General features: G+C 40.2%; 1 protein-coding gene across 1 annotated transcript in view; it reads left to right on the forward strand.

Annotated features, from left to right (window-relative positions):
* Positions 1 to 23,142, forward strand: part of LOC117485795 (E3 ubiquitin-protein ligase SH3RF3-like) — a 97,189-nt gene that overhangs the window by 58,864 nt on the left and 15,183 nt on the right. Inside the window, 6 exon segments of the mRNA XM_034134496.1 lie at positions 7,430 to 7,705; positions 11,033 to 11,128; positions 17,380 to 17,469; positions 17,471 to 17,689; positions 19,210 to 19,325; positions 22,898 to 23,068. Of these exon segments, the coding sequence (XP_033990387.1) occupies positions 7,430 to 7,705; positions 11,033 to 11,128; positions 17,380 to 17,469; positions 17,471 to 17,689; positions 19,210 to 19,325; positions 22,898 to 23,068 (968 nt within the window).

Consider the following 23,142-nt stretch of genomic DNA (forward strand, 5'->3'; position numbering starts at 1 on the left):
GTGTGTGTGTGTGTGTGTGTGTGTGTGTGTGTGTGTGTGTGTGTGTGTGTGTGCGCGTGTGTGCGTGTGTGCATGTTTGTGTGTGTGCGTGTTTGTGTGTGCCCGTGTGTGTGAGATAGAGACCTTGTTGAATGGAGCAGTAGGTCCCATGTAGGACAAGTCACCTCCCTGTACCTTATGGATACAGCAGACACACACACACACAAACACACACACACACACACACACTTAAGCAGATGGGAATCTCGGTGATGGAGGGACTTGTGTGTTTGTGTGTACGTCCCTTAGGGCAGGGCACACTGGCACACACACTAACCCACTCCTTCTGTCCATAACAGAAATCCATGAGCCCTAATTACTGCACCACAGGGGTGAGAGAGCACCCTGGATAGGAACTGGTGTGTGTGTGTGTGTGCGTGTGTGTGTGTGTGTGTGTGTGTGTGTGTGTGTGTGTGTGTGTGTGTGTGTGTGTGTGTGTGTGTGTGTGTGTGTGTGTGTGTGTGTGTGTGTGTGTGTGTGTGTGTGTGTGTGTGTGTGTGTGTGTGTGTGTGTGTGTGTGTGTGTGTGTGTGTGTGTGTGTGTGTTTGGCTGATGATAACAGTGTGCCATTGACAGGTACGACACTGAGAAATCCTTTTCACACATGTAGAATACGACAATCCTGGCCAGCTCTGTGCCGTTCACACCATTTCTAACACATACAATGATGAGTTGACTTTTCTCTATAGAATAACGTCTCTTCTAACTATGGTTTAATACAATTTAAACCAAAAAAAGGAGAGGGTTGTCAGAAAGAGCGCATTACCTGCTTCAGTGATGGATTTTAAAACTTTCAGGCAAATAGCTGATTATTGCTGCAGCAGCACCCAATCTGGATAATCAAAGTGTGTGTCTAGACTACGAGATGAGTAATTGTGCTCTCATTTCCATCATTCATTTGTGATGGTGATGTTGCTTATTTAACACAGCCGGTAAAAACAGTGGAACAAATTAAAACCGATACGTTTTAAATGTCCCAGCTTTGTATTTAAGTCCTTATGCTGTTCATCGTGCAGGTAAAGCAGTTTTCCTGGATGTTCATGCTGTACAGAGTTAGATTAAAGCAGAAAACGTAGATTGTGTTGTGTATGCAGAATGCAATTATATCAGGGGGATTTCCGAGGAGATTTGTTTACCCTGCTCTGCAAGAAAAATAAAATATTCACGGAGAGGTATTAAAATATATCTCAAATTGTGTATCCACAGTATTTATTTATTATTCAATTATACAAATCATAATTGCATTTATTACATTACTGTTTTAAGAACGTGGCTATATTTACACAGTATAAACAACTGTGTGTATGTGTATAGTATGTTTTGACATTCAAATGTCTACAGATCTATTACATCCTTATGCAGTATGTGTTCATGTTGGAGGTTTATTCTGGCAGAGGAAGTGTTACAGAAATCTACCAGCTCCTGGCAAGTGTTCAGAGTGAACTTAACAGTGACTCTGGGTCTTTTTCAAACATGACATCCATAAGATAACTTGCCTGAACATTTATAGAGTCATGTTTTTACAACGCTATAAAGAGACCAGCACTGCCATAGTCACTGAAGTGCCTCGGCAATAGAGGGAGAAAATAAAAGAGTCAAGGGAAGAGAAAATAAAATGGAAAGATACATTCATTGTTCACATCTTTACATCTTTTAAGTGGTTTCACTTACATTCAAGGTCTTATGGTGTCTAATTGTTTTATTTTATCTAAAGAGCCAACACTTGACTTAAGTAGCAGTGCAGGAATTAATTAATGGTAACCTAAAGAAGTGTTTTCATTCAAAGCTTGTCATTAGTTCATGTGAACGTTTGGCAGGCAGTGATGTCAGTATTGGTGCACAGAAAGTTTTTGGGGTTTAAAAATAAATGAGTCAGAGGAGAACTTAGCTGTGCTGATTTTCAGATCACATTATGGTGTCTTACATGCCTCCAGTGACAGCGCTCTTGTGATGGATTTTGTATCGTCAGAAATAACCGGAGTTATACAACATCAAAAAATGAAATTGGCCCGCTGTTTAGATTCAGGTGGGATCTTTTCCAACAGTTTGGCCCTCTTGCCCCCTGGCTCAGTTTATAGAGAGAGTCACATGCCCCTCGCTCCAGCTGCTCCACCTCCTTCCCCCCAAAGTGGAGCATCAGACCCAGCCAGCAGTTACCTGATGGAGCCCCCCAGCAGCCTCCAGGAGTGCCCCCCCAGTCTGCTGGCCTGGGGGGACAGGAACAAAGGGGGAATTATTGGGAGAGGGAAGAAAAGCAGCTATCCACTTTATGTCACATACAAATGAAGCCTGTGAACATAATCCAGACAGCAATTACATTTCTCACCACAATGTAATTCGGGTAACAAATTCTTAGTATATGAATGTCATTTTTATGACAGCAGGTTATCGCAGATGGAACCACAGACCGTTTGCTTCTCTGCTGTCGGTCTCTCTCTCTTTCTTTGCTTCAGATTTGTATTATTCTCTCTTATATGTACTGCTTCACCTCTGTTTTTCCTTTCCTCTTTTCGCTGTCTTTCTTCCTTTGGGGCCGCAGTGGCTTTCATCCTGATAATGACCCTTTGCATAAAGTCGGGTTCACAAAGAAATGTTTTTGTACAGATTGAAAAAACTTGACAGCACAAAGTCCATGACCTCGTCTCCAACACCTCTGGGATGAATTGGAACAATGACTTTGGCCTTTTTACCCGACATTAGTGCCTGACCTCTCTATGTGGATTAATGAGAGCAAATCCCTGCAGCCTGGTGTCAAAATCTTGTGGAAAGCCTGAAACCAGAATAATTCAGGCTATAACAGCAGCACAGTCAGGGTTTTAAATGTTCAACAATGACCTTATGGTCAGCTAATGGATTTTGGAGAAATGTGCTATGCCAGCTCAAGGAAGCTTCAAAGAAAAACATATTTTAGAGGGTTGGAGACTAATTCTAGCCAGATGTTGAAAAGCTGGAAATGCATCCATCCTCAGTATTGATCTGTGTCGGTGTGGGAGTGTGTAAGTTAAAGCTGGTGGAGACGATACACCTTTTGTGTTAAATGTGTTTGTGTTTCTGGATAATTGTGAACTTGTTGACTTGTTAACTGTTAATTGTTGTCACTATACGAGTGATTACTGTAGAAATAGTATTTGATAGTAGCATTAGTCACAGCAGCACGTTCTGTGTATTTTCAGTTGTTTGTGTGTGTAAGGGTGTGTGTCTCTGTGCGTTTCTTTATGTTGCATCACCACTGATCTCAACAGTCATGCCGTGGAGCCTTGGGCTGTTCTCTTCAGCGTAGCGTCTGGGGAGAATCAGCCTGTAAGCGAGTGTCTAAAAAGAGAGGAAGAAGAGAAGTTGTTTTCTCTTTTATGCATTCCTCTGTTACACACTGCTGTTTGTTTTCCTGGATCGTCTTTAAGATAAACTCCCTTTTTAATACCCATCTCCTTCAAATACCTGTTCAGTATATTAAGTGTGTGCCGAACGCTGAGGTGTTGTTTGTTTGGGATGTGTGTGCTGGGGAATGTGAATATAGGTGTGATGATAGATATCGCTGTGTCACTGGGTGTATAGAAATGTAGCTTTTGTGTCATCTAAAGGTTAAACAACTATATTAGCTTGTCAATCCGGGCCTCATACAAGAAAACCTCCTATCTCACCACATCTTATATAGTGAAATTGATACAATTGAATTCCTAATTGACTCCCACTCTGCTCAGTTACTGCCTGACAGGCTTTGTCCACACCAACACCTGGCGTGGGTTGGCGGAGCTGTTAATGGCAATCAGTGCTCGTTTCTGATTTATCAACGGTGCTCAGATTGAGTTTACAAGTGCAACTGAAGGTGGACACTACGGCTGTCACAGGAAATCCCCAAACAATTATTGCCATTGCATTTCGCCTCTGGACAGCTAATGAGAAAAGACATGGCAGGAGAGCTTTCGGTACAAGCAAACTTATTTTTCTGGAAAAAGGACATCACGATTGATGAGAGTACAGAACACTTTTTTCTAATAATGATGGATGCAGCTCCTGTAGCAAGTTGTGTGGCCATGTGATGTGATGTGATCAGTTTGGTTGACTCACAGTCTGCACTCCGAATGCTCATTTCTGAGAGACAGAGATGAGAGACAGACGATATATCGTATACTGACGAGCAGCAGAAGCACACAGGAAGCAAGAAAGCTGAATATCAATTATTTAAAATAATTTGAACATTTTATTAAAATTTAATTATTTAAAAGTAGAGAAATGTTTTATGATCATCCCATGAGAATCCCTTTTAAATGACTTTTTCTTTTTTTATTTGTGTTAAGAATATTTTTCTTTAAAACCACAATTCTTTTTTTCTTATTTATTTATTAAAGACAAGAATATTTTTCAATTATTCGTGTTTGCTTTTTAGAATGTTCTTCTTTAAAACCAAGTATTTTATTTATTTATTTATTTTAGTTTGCATTTCAGACTGTTTTTCTTTAAAGGGGACTTATCATGCAAAATGCACTTTTTGATGTCTTTTATACATAAATATGTGTCCCCGGTGTGTCAGGGAACTCACACAGCGTCAGAAAATAAAACCCTCTCTCTTTCCTCCGTACCCAAATCTCTAAAAACGGGGCTACAACGGAGCTGATCCAGATTTGCGTCCGATATGACGTAATATCGGAAATGTGGACCCACGGCACTATCAGAAAGTTGCTATCAGAAACAATGCCCGACTGTTTTGGACGTAATATGGTCGGTGTTTACATTAGCATCGCTAACACTCAGAGCTAACCTGTACTGGAGAGCATGTGTGTGAAGAAGCAGGAAATAAAAAGGAACTCACCTTGTGGTATAACCGGCAAGAGAGAAAGCCTTTGAGCTCAATACTGTTTCAGAAATAATCCTTGATAATCCATGATATGTCGTTTCATCCCGGCAGTATTTAGTTTAGACAGTAGCAGCCGGTCCCGCATGAGCTCAGCCCCCTCCTTTTTTTGTTTTTATCAATTCTTTTTTTTTTTTAAAGCTTTATATCCAAAATCAGCACTTTTGAAACAGGAAGTGAAATAGAGGGATATGAGGCATGGCTAGAATGGGTGATCTGTTTGGTATTTTGAGCAAAACACTTCATAGACATGTTTTTTATATATTTGTATATATCTGAGACCTATGCTATTGCCTAAAAATAGCATGATAGGTGCACTTTAATACCGAGAAGCTAATATGACAGTTATAGCATATAATATCATTAAGTGCAATTTGAAAATTGCAAAAAGATGTGCTTGCCAAAAACAGGACTTTTTTTATGTAACTTGTAACCAAATAGTTTGATTATGCTGCCCCTAGTTATGGTTGCTATGCTGTGATTGGACAGATTATGTTAGGGAGTTAACAGCTAACAGTGAAAGTGAAAATAACCCTGCCCTTGTTGTTCAAATAACTTTGACATGAAGTTATATCTATGATATGAAGTGCAATGTAACATTTCCATCCTTTTCTACACAGGCCGGGCTTCACTAAAACATCATTTTGTGCGGGGTAAATGAGTCAATGTGTGTATGTGTCTGTCCTTGACATGTGATAAAACACCACAAACCTGATTTTGATGCAACTCTGGGGAGTAATGGATCACAGCGCTCTGGCATTTTCAAAATGACTGTGTTTGGCCCAAGGTGGCAGCGGCAATTACCTGGCAAACATTTTAATAACCAGTCATATGTCACATGCTGCCGGGGAATAAAACGAAACTCAGAGCACTTACCCAACTACCCATGCTTTCCAAATTTGTCTCCAGGGCCAACAGTTTGCAACATATTGGATTTTTCAATGTATTGAGCTGTTTCAAAACCAGTTTGCCCCCAGGCTTTATTTCTCCTTGTTCTCCAAATTAATTTACTGATCACTTCAGAAGTCACTGCCTCATTTTAATCCCTTTCAACGTAAGGCACAAACATAAAAGTGTAAAGAGAAGAAAACAATGCAAATAGACCCATACAACATATTATATTGTTACATAACAGACTTAAAAATGATTTGTTCCAGACATGGTGGCACAAAAGACACATTCTCCAGCTCCTAAATAGAAAGAATATAATTAAACTACTGTTCACAGTGAATTGAGGAAAAGAACAACCCCAAGGTTTGCTAGGTGTATATCTGGCATCTTTCAACACAGTGGGATCCTTTACCTTCCAGCAATGCTTTTAATTCTCACAATGCACATACAATTGCTCTGTGAAAGACTTTAAGTAAAAAATACACCTGTCAGCTGAAGTAGAAGAACTTTCTTTCGGGTTAATGGAGATTTAATTAGGTTAGATGTGGTTTTTTGATCACAAATTGGGAAATTGTTTTGTCATAGCAGCATGTTAAAAAGCCATTGCAGATTAGTTGAAAGTAGAAAATAATGAAATAAACATAAATAAACAGGACCAACAGTGGAAAGATGCATGTCTATATTATATGCTACAATAGACCAACCTACTGTAGTGTTTTTTTTAACATAGTAAACTATATAACTAAATTATTAAACTGTGCAGTGTAGTCACAGTTTTTTTAATTTAGATGCAATGAGGTAGAGTGTGACCACAATATATACAACTTGCAGGGTTAAAGTTCAGAGTTGAATCTGGTTAAAAAAGGGCAGAGGTGAGCTGTGTTAGAGGGTTATTGCTGTTGGAAGGAGATATGTTGTGTATCGGTCCAGTTTCAGTCTGTTAGAGAAAGAGCAGTGCTGTCTGTCCAGTAGCTGCTGGAGAAGATTCGGGAAACCTAAGTGATAGGTCATCTGCTCATCTGCTCTGCACAGAGACATACAAAGAGTCTGAATCTGCAGCATGTGAGTGTTCCTTTCCTTTTTGGCTGGTGTTATAAGCTCACAGAAGTTATGGGGAATCTTTTATTTATTTGCCTAACACTACAGGGATCCATATCTTGCCCATGCACCACTGACGCTCCAATAGGTCAAAACCATTTAACCCATTAGCCACAGTTGCCTCACACAAGTTATGGTCTTTGCCCAGTGAAATATTTTTTTCCATATCAGATGTTTTCGTTCAAGGGATTTAAAGAAACCTAAAGAGATACATATCCTGTATTTCTCACTAAAAGTAGAAAGAAGTTGTAAAATAGAGGAAATGTTTTGGTATAGAAATGTTTATGTGCTTTATTTTACTTGATGAGAATGTTGTGACCACTCTGAAAGTCCATTTAGCATTTACATTACTTGTAGAAATTGTAGGTGGAACAGATAGATCAAGGTTCATTAAAATGCAGACCTTAATCTGACTGTCGGACAATAAACGGATAGAGTTAACACTACAAAGAACAACTTGGTGCTCCTAAACATAGGAATATGTTCGCTGCTGTGTTTTGATATAAGTCAATTGCTTGTACAGTAAGTGTACGTCCCTCTGTTTTTCAGAGTATCCCAGCGCTGCCCTGCGGTAAAGCCCTTTACTCGTACGAAGGAAAGGAACCAGGCGATCTCCAATTCTCCAAGGGTGACATCATCATCCTGCGACGCAAGGTGGATGACAACTGGTACCATGGCGAGCTCAACAGTTGCCATGGTTTCTTGCCCGCTAGTTACATCCAGTTGCTGCGTCCCCTGAGCCAAACTCCACCCCAGGGCAAAGCACTGTATGACTTTGAGGTCAAAGATAAAGACCAGGATAAAGACTGTCTGGCCTTCAGCAAGGTAACACACACACACACACATGCTGTACACACACACTTCACTTTTATATGAAACACAGAACAAATATTATTCGAACGGCACATGGAGAGTGCAGACCTCTGCCAGCCAAGGCCTTCCCCATAAGTGAAAAATAATGGGTGTATGCTCCAAAATAAATTGAATTTACCCTTGGCCCATGCTACACCCTTGCACAAAGTTTCTTGAACCACAGGCCATTAGTTTCTGCTGAAAAACAAACAAACAATCCACAAACATAACCTTCTTTGCAAGGGTAATAATGTGAAATATGGATTAATCAGTGGAGGGAGATTAGTGAAATGGCTGAATTTACAACAACAGGAAAAGTGGTTTTAAAGCAGGGGGATCTTTGTAGGACTCTAATAATGTATTACTGCTGCCTAGCCCCTTTAGATTGGCTCTCAGACTGTTAACCAGAGCAACTTGGTAAAAAAAGGTTCCTTTAAAAAGGAACTGCGGTTTTCACCTTTTATTCAAATTTGGTTTGGTTCATGTTGTCAGATGTTTAATTTTGTCTCACTTTATGTCTTGAGTCAGATGTCCTTGTTAGTTTAAAAAAAATGTTTAGTCAACCCAATGTATTTTCGGTCAATAGAAACTGTTAAAATATGTTGTAGTCCCAAACCCTTTTGTTGTCATCATAGAAGACCATGTCAGTCCTGATATCGCACACACAGTACAGGAAAATAGAATTGCTGCATAAAAGAAACATTACTTTTCACTGCCTTAGCCATTTGTGTGTTTGTTTGATGTAAGGTGGTAATGTGCGTGTCATTGTCAAGTGCAGTATGGCTGATGGACATGAGCTTCTTCACACTTTTTTGTTTTTCTGTTAAAGTCACAAAGGCTTGCATATTTCTGGACAAGAAATGAGTTGGTACTTTTAGTTTTGCCTTTGCCTTAACAATTTAACATTGATTTTGTTCTTACAACTTAACTTCAAATGATGCATGAAAAGCTCTGCAAGTCAGTGGGTCTGATATGAGGTTGGAGTTGACAAAGAGTAGCAGTTGCTGCCTGCAAAGCTTTTTTAATTACTGATAGTTACTTATCTAACCTTTGACTGAAACATGTTTTAAATGTACTCTAGTATTTTTGGATTATAGATTCTGGCATCTAAGATTGGATTGTTCTTTTTGCAATGAGTTTGGAAAAGAAATATTCAACAACATGAAACAAACAAACCTATCCTCTCCATCTAGTAGGACACTTTAGATTGTCACTACATGTATTACTACTAATGTATTGTAATACATTATGTTGTGCCACTGATGGTGAGTTTTTTTTACGTCATGCTGACCTAAAAACTAATTCCACCAACTCTGGTCGAATTTCCATTTAAGTGAAGCAAAGCGATGTTATGTTTGTTCTGGTTGCCAGTATTAATAATAAGTATATTTTTCTCTGAATGCAGGAACCTGCATCTATTTGTCTTCATGTATCCTGTTGGTCTTGTGGGGTTTTGGGTCTCAGGTGTGAGAGGTAACATGTGAAACACTGGGAGCGATCTCAGCGAGGTGTAGTGCGTCATCATCACCCGAGATATGTAAAGTGAGAACTGGAAAGTGCAAGAAAGTAGGCACATACCTTATGTCTGCTTTTTCTGACCAAGGCTGCTTGTTAATTAGCACAGCGTCATGCTCTGCTAATTAACAAGCACAGTGTCTCTCCTGCACCTGTTAAAGTTGATGGCTCTTCGGATTTGTGCCAATTATCTTCAGGTGTCACTGTCTTCAGGTCCCTTTTGATATAGATTTCTTCCTATTTAAAAAAAATAATGTGTACATGTTGGATTTGGGGAAGGTGTTCTGTGGATCAGTTTAGAGTAGGTTCAAAATCATTTCACACGGTATCAAACAAATTATAGTTTCAAAGGGATGGATTAGATCAGAGAAGATACTCAAGGGCAAATTCACAAAAGGATTCTACAGCTTTTTCTGCAGCAGTTACCCTGCACACATTAGACATAACGGTACTGTGTCATTTTCTAGAGCACTAGCAAAGATTAAAATACCCCCCTTAGTGCTTTCCCTTGGTGCTCTTGTGCTTTATGCATGGATTTAAATTAGCTGATATGTAGGTCTCCATTTGACGCCAAATTGAGCCTCATTGCAAATACAGTCTTCAGGGAGATGGTGGTAACTGAAGAGCATTTATAAGGTGTGTCATGCCAAGACAAGATCAGCGGCTGTAATCCTTTCTTTGTGAATTCACCAGTCAGTCTTTTTAAAAGTATGTATGCAGGTTGGGTTTGGTGTAAAAAAGTCATTTGTATTCTGTGTATGTTTCTGTTCCCAAGAGCTTGTCATTTGTTCCTGCTGTTACACAGACTCATTTGTTTGAGGACTGAACACTCTGTCTCTGCCCTGTAATTGTGTGTTTGTGGAGGGAAGAAGATTACTACATTACAGCGTACAGTACACTTCACTGTAGGTGCTGTAGGACTAATCACAGCAATGCAAAGCATATATATATATATCCTTGTTGCAAACTCACTCTGCTTTACATCCTGATTAACGGATAATGACGAGAATTTCAGAGTTCACATCATTCTGAGTTTTACGGCTAATCTAATCATCAGGTTCATGATTGAAGATTACACAAAGACATACACTCACACAGACACGAGTGTCCCTGGGGTGCGCTGTGTGTGCGATGTCATGCAGAAACCAGTGTCTGTGATATTGTTTTTTCATGCGAGAGACAATTTCTCAGTATGATTAATACACAACAGTCATTTACCAGCATTATCACTGCCTTCCCTAATGGTGTAGCCAAGACCTGCATGTGCATGGGAGTAGAAGAGCAACTGAGGGAAAAGGAAGTGTGTGGTGGTGTTGAATGAAGAACATAATATGTTTCCATATAATGTTGCTGAAAACATTATAAGATAAAAATGAAGGCAATTGAAATGAAGTGAAACCAGTATCTGCCTATCAATCTAAAAACATATCCACGCACGATTTGTAGTCAATGAGCTACAACTTGCAAAACACCATTCGCCATCATTCCTGAGTTAAGCAATCCAACAGATGGACATAAAAAATGGTGAGGAAAGTTTTTTTCAAACCGTGTAAGGATTCAATAGACAATTTCAGAAGACACAAACATCCACTCACAAAGAGTTTGAGATGCTTTGTTTTGGCCAGTTTCTGATAAATAAAGTGTTTTTTAAGTGATGAAGACAGAAAGCCGCATTTCTTTCTTTATTTATCCTTTTCTTTACTTTATTATAATACAAATGGATTTGAACACATGTGGTGGACCTACAATGTGTGTAGTCTCAATACTCATTTCCTCTCTCTCCAGGATGAGGTACTGACAGTAATCAGGCGAGTGGACGAGAACTGGGCAGAAGGCATGCTGGGAGACAAGATTGGCATCTTCCCCATTCTCTATGTGGAGGTAAACCCACAGACATTACACAGAAACACACACAAAACACTTACATATCAGGTTATTTCAGAAATAGCTGTAAAAGCAACAGCACAACACCTTCAGTACAGTATTTTCATTTATCATAATGCTACTTTTTAAATGAAGAGAACATTTTCTTTCTTGGTTGAAAGTATATTCTGTGTACTTCGACAAGAAACAATGTCAATGTTTTGTTTGTATGACTGGAAACATTCCCAGTATGTTGCTAACATCCATTAAAAATGTACAAAAAACTTGACATGTAAGTGCAGTTTTTGCGGTTCACAAAAGAAAGATGGATATTAAGATACTTGGAGTTTTTATTTTCCACCTTTAAACATGGAGATTGCATGTTTATCTTCATTGAGGTTCCACATGATGTTTCACTATGAGGATGTGATGTTGTGTTTTCTATGTTTGTCCACCTATCTAAAGAAATGCCCTACCAAATATTAACATTTCCCCTGGAATATAAATTGTGTTATAAATGCTGTTTGAAACCAGGCAGAGGTGGAGTTTTTTTTAAGGGATTTAACGGATAAAACCCCCATCACCCGAAACATTTTACCGTCTTTCATAGTGCCATGCCTGTCAAGAGTGAAATATAGTTTACTTTTAATCCATGTGCAACTGAAAAAAAACCATGCACAATTTGCTCTGCATCGAATTTAAGGCTTTTAAGCCGTAGTAAATAAGCAGTTGGTAGAAACTGGAAAGAAAGTGTGCTTCCTTACGTTTTCTGTAAGCTGTCTCTTTTCATTTCATCACCACAAAATTGAGTGTGAGCTAATTCTCTTGTGTCCCTGTTGTAAACAAACGATGAAACATTCAAAACAGATGCATGTTTGCAAAGCAATAAGACCCAATGTACATGTCTTCTGAATTGTGTATTCATGTACTGTGGCTTAGAGAAATTCATTTACGTAGAGATTAAGGAGAGACACTAATGGGATGACTTCTTCATGCTGCAAACATTATTTTCCTCTGATAGCCACATCCCTACAATCAAGCTTCTCTTTTCTGTTTAGCCATCCTTTCATCATGCTGCCCTCTCAACACACACCATCTCTCTCCCTGGGATGACAGCCTGAACGGGTTTGGACTCTTGGCTACCCAATCATGTCGCTGAAATTAGCTATTTGACCAAACGGCTCTCTTAGGTGATGACTATTAAGCCGTACAGAAGGCTGTGAAAGGCAGGGACAAACACACACAGACACACAGGGTCTGCTATTAGATAGAGATGCATCAATTATTTAGAGCTCTCCATCACTCTGACACAGCAGGGGTTACAGGGGCATGTTGTGTGTGTGTGTGTGTGTGTGTGTGTGTGTGTGTGTGTGTGTGTGTGTGTGTGTGTGTGTGTGTGTGTGTGTGTGTGTGTGTGTGTGTGTGTGTGTGTGTGTGTGTGTGTGTGTGTGTGTGTGTGTGTGTGTGTGTGTGTGTGTGTGTGTGTGTGTGTGTGTGTGTGTGTGTGTGTGTGTGTACGCAGTGGGAGCTTAATGAGGGGGGGCCCAGCTGGACTGCTGCTGATCTGTGTGGTGTGTGTGTCTCTCTGGATATGAAGTACATCGTCTTGTCTTAATTTCCGACTGCTTGTATTCTGGATCAACAGACTTGAGATGAAGGATTTGCTGCTGATGGAGATGCCACTGAAATGGTCATAATTGCATGGAGTTGTGTGAAGTTATTAGGGAATGTTGTACACATATTCGATTGGCCAGCACCTTGCATTGCTGGTTGATGTTGCACTGACTTTTAGCCAAGTTGAACTATTTTTGCTGAAACAAGTTTCTTGGAGCCCTCTGCATCCGGACCACCGCTGTGCCAACAAATGTCTCATTGAAGACAGAAGATGTGGTATATTGCACAATGCTGATGTCACTTTTGTCCAGGCTGTGCTATTAGATACATGATAATAGAAAAAAAGACACAAAGAGTACTGGTTTAACTTTGTCCTTGATTAAAATACCTATGTTCTGATATTATCATGAAAAAAGAATCAATCAATAGGATAACTTAAATTACTAAAATCAAAAACATGAATTCGTTTTTCCAACATAGGTTAAGTCAAACAAACATGCAGTTTTTAATAATCTATTCTCAAATGTATTGTGGTTAAATGGCCAAAGGAGACAGAAGTTTTGCATCAGAATGACTCGTTATCTCGAATAGTCGTTATCCTCACTGTACATATAAAACAAATAATTAACTTGTCAGGAATTAGTTATATAAGCTAATTGCAGGATAGTAGGTACTGAATGTGAGTTATGTTTTGGCAGTCGTGGATGGATTCGCTCAGTTTGTGTTTCTGCTGGTGTGGGTGTATTTGTATCTCCATCAGGAACATGTTTGGATGGTTTGTTGAGTTTATACACCTGGTGTGGATTTATGTTGCTATAAATAAACTACCAGAATTGAATATGGGTGGGTGTGCTGAGTGGGTTGGATGGTGTTGTATAAGTTGATTTGACGTCAGCTTATATGGGTTTGCTTTTGAGTGTGGATGGGTTTTGGCAGATGTGAGGTTGAGTCATGCAGATGGGAGAACAGGTGGACAGGTTTGTCATAAATCAAGGACACCTCTGTCCCTTTGTTTCCCTTTCTTTCTCCCTCTTTCACTTTATGCATCGACCTGTCTCTGCGGCAGGAGGGAGTTGGCACACACCTGCCACTGGGTACGTGTGTGTGCATGAGCATGCATGTATCCTGCCGGCTTAGCCTTTTCGCACTGCAGATATCAGCTCATCAGCTCGAGTCTCAGCGATACCTGGGGAGAGCACCCACCCTCCAAAAGACTCACAGAACGGAGAGTACAGTTTGCTCAACACAAAATAGATGACCTTGGAGATTTCATCCGGCCAAAATCACCAAGCGAAGAATTGTCTCAACATCTCTCTCTCTTACACACACACACACACACACACACACACACACACACACACACACACACACACACACACACACACACACACACACACACACACTCTCCCTTGTGTCCTTTACTGCAGCATGACCAGGCAATATAGCAGTGGTTGTTAAAGAGAAACTTCCTTAGCAGTCATTTGTGTGCGCGTGCGTGTGCGTGTGTATGTATGTGAGGAATAAACTTAAATCCATGGGTAAAGTTACTTGATTGGTTCCTTTTTTGGGGGCGTATTTGTCTCACTTACCTTCTTTGTGTGTGTGTGTGTGTGTGTGTGTGTGTGTGTGTGTGTGTGTGTGTGTGTGTGTGTGTGTGTGTGTGTGTGTGTGTGTGTGTGTGTGTGTGTGTGTGTGTGTGTGTGTGTGTGTGTGTGTGTGTGTGTGTGTGTGTGTGTGTGTGTGTGTGTGTGTGTGTGTGTGTGCGCGCGCATGTGTGTCCGACCTCTAGTCCGCCTCACGAGAACAAACTGAGTTGTATCTGCAGCATCAATCCATCATGCTTATTAGCATATGATTTGGCATTGATTAGCATATCTATTAATATGTAAATGAAACATCACCAACGCTGAGACCAGACGGGTCAGTCGTGTCCACTCTCTCTCGTTCTGCCTCGAACACACAAACACACACATTCGTAAAAAAAAGAAATGCTAAACTTTGTCTCCAGGGATAGTTCAGGAGTTTGACGTTACGCTAAGCAGACAGGATTTTACTTTACAGGACTGCAGATTTAGTCTATTTATGTGTCAGTTTATGTGTCCCTGTTTTCACATTGGCCTGTGTGCGGATTCTTTTAGTGTGTGGGCATAGTCACCCAAGCCTTGAGTTAAACATATTTTCTTTATATCCTTGCTTTTTACTCTGTAGAGACAAGGTTTTAACACCGTGCAGAGGTAATTATAGAGCATTAAGAAATATCTGTCCTCTGATGTTATTGTATATAACATGTATGTACCATGTTGCATAATTTATTTAAGTATGCTCTGAAACAAATATCAGCCATTTTCACACCAACTATCCCTGAGCCCAGCAAAGCCTGATATATACAACATGGATGATCCTTAGCACATAACATAAAGAAAGTATCTTGAAAAACACACCAAAACGGTACTGCTGAATGAGGCAGAGGAGGTTAAATTGCAAGCAGCAGGTAGTTGGGGAACATTAAGGAGCAGTGTGAGTGTTGGAGTGAGCAGAATTAATGAGCGCCAGGCTGCTTCTGAACCTACCTAAACTACCGCAAAGCCCCATAATTGTCAACACGCTGACTGTTTTTCCATTTACAACCAAGACATGCTTTCAGCCACAGGGCAAAAAAACCCTAAGGCATCACGTTGTGTGATAGCTATATAGGGGATGCTTCAGCTTTTATAAGTTATTGCAACATGCTGCTTATCTGTATGTGTATGGAACATCCATTCTTTCATTTTAACAACTTTATTTTCACTCCACTCTGATAAGAAAAGTCTCAGCTCTAGCTTGCTAAAATTACACATGGAATTAAACGGTGTTATGTACTACACCAGTCATTTATTTTGGAAGTGAGGAAATTATCTGATCCCCATCACAGACCGCAAATGAGGATCACATATTAGAGAACAGAAGATCAGAAATATGTATGTGTCCTCTTGCCTCTTGTGCTATTCCTCAACCTATCTTGTTTTGGTGTGAGTTGCAGAGTGTCTGAGACATTAGATACAGATATGTGTCTTCTCTCAAATTTATTAGAACTAGATGGAAATATTGTTACTTTTGAAAACCCCAAATCAATGTCTTTATTGCCAGTATTGTGTACATCCGGTGCCATGTGAACTGTCCTTTTTAACAGAGCACAAACAATTCAAAATGCCAGACACACATTTTAAATGATGGTGCTCACACTTGTTTGGATCTACAAAGCTTTGTAAAGTGCCTGACATACTTTTCATTTACTATTAAATTATTATAATTAATATGGTCATGTCAACGTGCAGTGACAGAGGGAGCTTTGGTACCTTAAACCAGTGTTTACTCCTCAGCAGTTTCTAACAACAACAAAAAACAATTCACCATATTATTATAATCCAGATCTGTGACCAGATCATGTGATAAATACAGCTAATTATGGACTCTTTGCTGGAGGGAATGTTTACTTCTTACATTTATTGGGGTAATGATAAAAGCAAAAACATATTCCTAACAGTCAATTAGCATTGTTGTGGATAAAAACCTCATTAGGAAAGCGTAAAATGACAGATTTTCCTTTTTGGTTAGATGTGCAGTGTGTTGCATACATCTTAATCTCATTCCTTAAGCTTTCAAATATGCTATTTTGAGTGTGTGTGCTTGTGATTTGGTAGAAATGCGTTGATTTAAAGGGTGTTAATATCTTACATCTTGACAGTCTTATAACAACATTACTTTGTTCTAAAGCATTAATAAAGTTAACTTGGAATTATTTCATATCTTAAAGTGGACCTATCATGCTATATTTGAATAATATATTGTAGGGCCATACCTATATAAGGTATATTTATACGTTTTCTTTTTCAAAATACCAAACAGATCATGCATTTTAGCCATGCCTCATTTCGCTCTATTTTGCTCTCCTCCACCCTGTCTTTGCATGCGCTGCAGCTGACCACGCCCCCCTGCAAAGGAGGGGGCCGAGTTACGAGCGTCATGTTACCATGCTGTTGCCATGCCACGGCAACCTCTCATTCCCCTGATAGGTGGAGAGTTGGCCATATAGGCGGAGCTCCTCTGTCCTGACATCAGAGAATTGTTCAAATCTAGATCAGTTTTTATCAAATCTGTTGCAGCCCCGTTTTTAGAGATTTGGGTATGGAGGAAAAGAGAGAGGGTTATGTTTTCTGACACTTGGTGAGTTCCCTGGAACACCGGGGACACATATTCATGTATAAAAGACGTACAAAAGTGCATGATAGGTCCCCTTTAGATAAATAACTATCAATTATCCAAGAATGAAGTGAAATTAAACCAAAGTTAGGTGGGAAAAAACGGGATGCTCATGTTTGGTTATGTTGTGCGTGGGAGTCTTTTTTTGACAAAAACAGACTTTAGAGGGAGTGTGTGTTACACAAAGGGAGTCTCACTGGGCCAGTTGTTGTAAGTGATGATTGTAATGCTGCTCGTTTTTTGAAAAGCTGCCAACAAAAACCAGTGAGGAAAGGCCACAAACACTTGTTCTGGATGTGAACCACTAAGGACTGAAATGTAACACCTGAACTCTCCCTCTCTTCTCTCTTGTCCTCCCCCTCTCCTCGCCTCTCTGATCTGTCAACCACCTGCTTCTCCTCTTCCTCTCCTCTCAGTTAAATGAAACAGCCAAGCAGTTGATGGAAATCGACAAGCCCACGTTGACTAACGGTCCAGGTCCCAGCTCAGAGCCAGCCCCGTTGGGTCCCCTGCTCTCCTGGTCCCTCCCCCAGCGCCTCGCCGTCCAATGGAAATGGAAATGGCCACCGGAGAAGCGAAGGGAAGAAGAACGCCAAGAAGAGGCATTCGTTCTCCGCGCTGTCAGTCAACCAGAGGGCCGCCCAACTCAACAACAGACACAGCATGGAGATCTCCCACCCTGTCCTCATCAGCTCTTCTGACCCCCGAGCTGCTGCACGCATACAGGTACACACACACAGAGACACACACACACACACACCCACACACACACACACCCACCACACACCCACACACACACACACACCCACACACACACACACACACACACACACACACACACACACACACACACACACACACACACACACACACACACACACACAGAGACACACACACACACACACACACACACACACACACACACACACACACACACACACACACACACACACACACACACACACACACACACACACACACACACACACACACACACATATGAGTGTTTATATGAAGCAGCGGTGTTAATTACATTTTTTTTGTATTAAATAAAGATACTTCAGTGTAAATGTAAAGTTTGTGCATTCAACCTTGAGTCAAAGTGTGTGAAGTACATACACAAGCGTTGCAGTACTTCAATTATTTTCAGGCCGTATGTGGCTACATTTGGCCATTTGACTAATTAAATACAGTATATGAAGAAAAAGAAAATGCATATAACAATTAAATGAAATGTAAAAACATTTTTTTTTATCTTAATAGCAATTTACATATCTGAAAAACTATTTTCCTGCTTAATATGTTTGGATTAAGGACATGTATGAGTCCAGTTTGTCACACATGAAGGCCATCAAAACAAGACATCAGTCCTCTCTAACAGATTATCACCATTATAGGGTTCTGCAGATTGATTTAACCATATACAATATATAATTATATATGTTATTTTAAACCTGCAATGTTTTCCGGGTTGACACAGTACCAATAAGTGCAGAAATTAGGCTTTATTTCATTTTAAAACAAGCCATTACTGCACAAACTGAAACGTCAGGCAATTAGTCTACATGAATATATGTATGGTAAAGGAAATATCCTGAAGGTTGGCTCCTTGTATAATTACATTTTTTGGTTATTTTTGCTAAGCAGCATTTCACATTTGATAGTGAAAATGGAGCTGATTTAATTTACTTATTTTAGTCTAAATATGAAAAGAAAATATATGATAAATTCTGAAGGAAAGGTACATTATAACTGTACTTAAATGTGTCACATAAATGAATTATTTAATTTTCTCCTCTATTATGTATTTAGTATATGGATAAACTTGACATTTTGTATTGCAATTTCCTGTCAACATGTATACGCTGATTTGGATCAACAGTATTTGCAGTACGCCTCGTTTGAGCCCAGCTTATTTCTTGGTTTGGCTCTAAAAATATGCTTTAAATATGCAGTAAACATGCAGGTGTCCCCTCTCCACTAGATTTTTTATTAACTTATTCCCCAATCACACACTCTGACAGTTGGATGTGCCTAACATCATTGCTCTTTCTGATAGCTGGAGACTGGAGACACATTGCTTCTGCATTCATTGCCTCTGGATGCATTCACACCTGGGTTAAGTGCGTTTTTGAATAACACCCAGGATGCATACTGAAAAGCTGGAAATGCTGCTGGCATATATTGGAGTAATGTTCTGTTTTAAATGGAAGCCACCTGATTTGTATCTCTCTGTGTGTCTGTAGGATGCATCTCACCCGGGTCCCTCTCCCTCCTTGGCAGGGGTACTGGTGCCCCCCAAAGTGGCATCCATAACCTCTGAGCTGCTGGCCCACGCTAAGGTGCAGCTGCCACTCAACATGTGAGTACACCTCAGGGTGCTGTCAGCTCTCCCACCTGCGACCCCTCCTTCCTCCCCCGTTCTGTGTTCCACCCGAGTGGATACGAGCCCTGAGATCCAAGCATGATTTCTGAACCTGCCTCCTGGCAACGTTTAAAATATTTCCTCTTTTGTGCCCAGAGTTATTGGCCACTTTCCACCACCTCTGCAACCACATTTACTCCTCCACTGGTCAACGATCAAATCCCCCTCAGAAAGGAAAAATACCATCAAACACCGTGCCCTCCGTTGAGTTGATGCTTACATCAGTGTTTCATAAGAAGGCTTTCAACAGCTCAGCCATCCCTTACACTCACAATACATTTCATTGTACAGCTGTGATTTGCTTTCATAGGGAAGAGCCCCGGGAAAAGCTAGTTCATCACCTTTTCTTATTACTATTTCCTCAGCCATTGTAGGTCAAATAAAAAATCATGCCAGGCTTCAACTGTGTCACACCACTGTACTGTCCGGCCCTAATACACACGGGTAAGAGAGAGATGAGGATGACATGAAAGAAAAGATGTTGTGATTACATGCCATGATTTTTTTCAACCTTATTTTTCCAAATCTGCTAAAATATTACAACCTCTTACACATTTTATTTACAATAGATGGGTATTACGAAGCATTGTAGGATTTGCTTGGAAGCTGTCCCAGTGACTTAAATGATCTTATCTTATCATTTTGTGAATGGATTAAGAGTGAAAACCACCTGACACATACCAACACAATTCAATTCTGGTGGAAATCTAACCGCACCAGTCACATCCAGATGGCTGGTGAGGCGCCAACGCTGAGCAAGACTTGTTCTATAATTTACCTCCTAATTAATCTACCAGGTAACTGCCAGAAACACACAGGTATCTTCAAGGTGAGTGTGTGTTTGTGCCCTTGTAATTCTACCTGTGTGCGTACCGATTCGAGTTTTAGACCTTGAGAGTAAGGACATTTTGGGATATTTTTGGAAAGTAAGGACATAAGGTCAGTAATCACTTTTTCCAACGTGGGAATTAGGTTTATGGGCCAGGAGGGTCCTCACCAGTATAGAAGTACAAGTGTGTGTGCGTGTGTGCGTGTGTGTGTGTGTGTATGTGTGTGTGTGTGTGTGTGTGTGTGTGTGTGTGTGCGCGTGCGTGTGTGTGTGCACATGTGTGTGTGATGTATACTATTAACTGTATACTGGTATCCTGCCTGCAACATTGTCAGCTTTAATTATATCACTTTCCAAATAGCGCTCTGTACACACACACACACACACACACACACACACACACACACACACAAACGTCCGGAGTAGGCTTGTTCCGCTGATGAGGTCGGACGTTTCCATCTTGACCTGGCAACTATTCCTGTTGCCATGGAAAGACGGGAGACGGTCCCCACATCTGTTACCATGGCAACGGGGAATCAGCGCATATAGGGCTTGTTTACTCTGCGGTGTTATCGTCTTCTGTCGTGAGCCTGCCACTAACATCCTGCTGGGACCAGAAACTTATTTATATGTTAACGCGGAGGCACCACTCATGAACACAGTCTCACATGTAGTGGATGCTAATTTCTGCATTTATCAGCGTACCTGTGAGCAGACAGGTAAACATGGGGTTATTGATTTCCCATTCATGGGACAGCACACAATATGGGAGGGAAAATAATTTAGGCAGCCTCTGGTGGTCACATTAAAACCTCCAAGAGAAATGATTTGAATTCTCCTTGAGAATTGTATAAATCACAGGCCACACTGCAACATTAAAACCGTCATACATCTTAGATTTGATATATGAGCCTCTGATTCTGATATTTTTACAATGTCTTTTGTTATAGTTCAAGGGCACCATTTATTCCAAATATCATATAACACAAAAAGACCCTGATTTTGGTCAACTGGTACTATTCATTTTGTATACATTTATACATACATTTTTTGGGAAATTGGTTAGTCATGTTATAAATTAAAATTGTAGTACAAATAGGAACAATCTAGTATTTAGGGATTTCCATACTATAATAACTCCAAAGGCCTCATTCTTTTGCATAGTCACCAGGTTAAAACTGTAGTCCAAGGTAACAAAGTCGATATAGTAGATATATAGTTTAGCATAGTATATAGTATAGATGTAGTAAAAAAAAAGCTATGTTTAGGATTTATTAGTTAGAAACTGTGCCTCAAAATGTATTTTATTGAATAATGAGTACTTTCACTATCCTAAATGTTGCCAATATTTTCAAAGAGAAATCTGAATTTAAGTCAGCGACGTCTACATCTGAAGTTATCAGAGAACAAGCTGAGCGAACATTAGCGGCAGCCGTTCGTATGATACAGCAGAAATCGACTTGTGCATTTAACTGTAGTAAAACTATCTGTAAAGATCTTTACTCAGTTAAGTTGTTGAGATACAAATAGTAGAGAGCCTTTAAGTAGAAAGGTGTATTGGATTCAGAAAACAATCCTGATTTACTTAAAGGGGACCTATCATGCACTCTTGTACGTCTTTTATACATGAGTATGTGTCCCCGGTGTTCCAGGGAACTCACCAAGTGTCAGAAAACACAACCCTCTCTATTTTCCTCCATACCCAAATCACTAAAAAAGGGGCTGCAACGGATCTGATAAAAACTGATCCAGATTTGAACACTTTCCTGACGTCAGGAAAGTGGCGCTCCGGCTATTGGGCCAACTCCACCAATCAGGAGGAGACAGCCACGGCCATTGCCGTTCGAAAGCGCTGGAGACGCTGTAGTACATATGCCAGGCCTGTAGATGGTGCTGTTCTCACAGAATCAGCCCTTGCAAAAACAGGGCTAAAAAATGTCAAATTGAGCAAAATGAGGCATGGCTAAAATGCATGATCTGTTTGGTATTTTGAAAAAAATAAAGTATAAATATGCCTTATATAGGTATGGTCCTACACTATATTATTCAAATATAGCATGATAGGTCCACTTTAAATAAGCTTGTCTTAACTTGTAGTCCTCCCCCACAACATAAACTTTAAAGGGCGTTTTGTTGTTGCTGTTTGAATGGAATTATTTTGAAATGCTGATGGAGAAAAGGATGGTATATGGTGGGAGGACCAGCCTCCACAGCTCCTCTCTTTGAGCTGACACAGATCCTACTGTAGGACTGCTTTCTGAAGGAGTAGGTGCTGCATCGACATTCTGCAGTTTCTCATCCTCTGCACTGTACATCAAACACCTAAAAAAGAGATATATAAAATAAACACTTCTAGAGAGATTATTAATGAATATTCGTGAGCCATTTTTTGTATACTAAAGCTGTTATTTTCTTCTGATTCAAGTTAAAGACCTTTGGAGTTTGGTATTCTCTCCTCCCTCCTAACAGTTGCTTTTCTAAATGATTGATTTGCTCATTTTCATTTATTTGTTTAGTTATTCATTCATTTGATTTTACTTTGCATAATGCACATTAGGAATAACCCACATGAGAAATGATGGGGATTTAATGAACAGTTTTCGGAGATTTCCTGCTGACTTGAAAGGGTTTATTTATTTTTCCTTACTTTTACATTGTGTCTGTTGCCTTTGTTCCACAGATATCTGGCTTTATACGCCTACAAGCCCCAGAAGGCAGACGAGCTTGAACTTAGGAAAGGGGAGATGTATCGGGTGACAGAGAAGTGCCAAGACGGGTGGTTCAAAGGCACCTCGCTGAGAACCGCTGCCTCCGGTGTCTTCCCGGGAAATTACGTCACCCCCGTGTCCAGGTCAGTGAGCTCAGGATTGGGGAGGGTGGAGATTATCGTGGTGGCACACCTTCCAAAGGAACTATAGCTAGGTT

Source organism: Trematomus bernacchii, unplaced genomic scaffold (assembly GCF_902827165.1).
Source record: "Trematomus bernacchii unplaced genomic scaffold, fTreBer1.1, whole genome shotgun sequence".
Classification (NCBI taxonomy): Eukaryota; Metazoa; Chordata; class Actinopteri; order Perciformes; family Nototheniidae; genus Trematomus; species Trematomus bernacchii.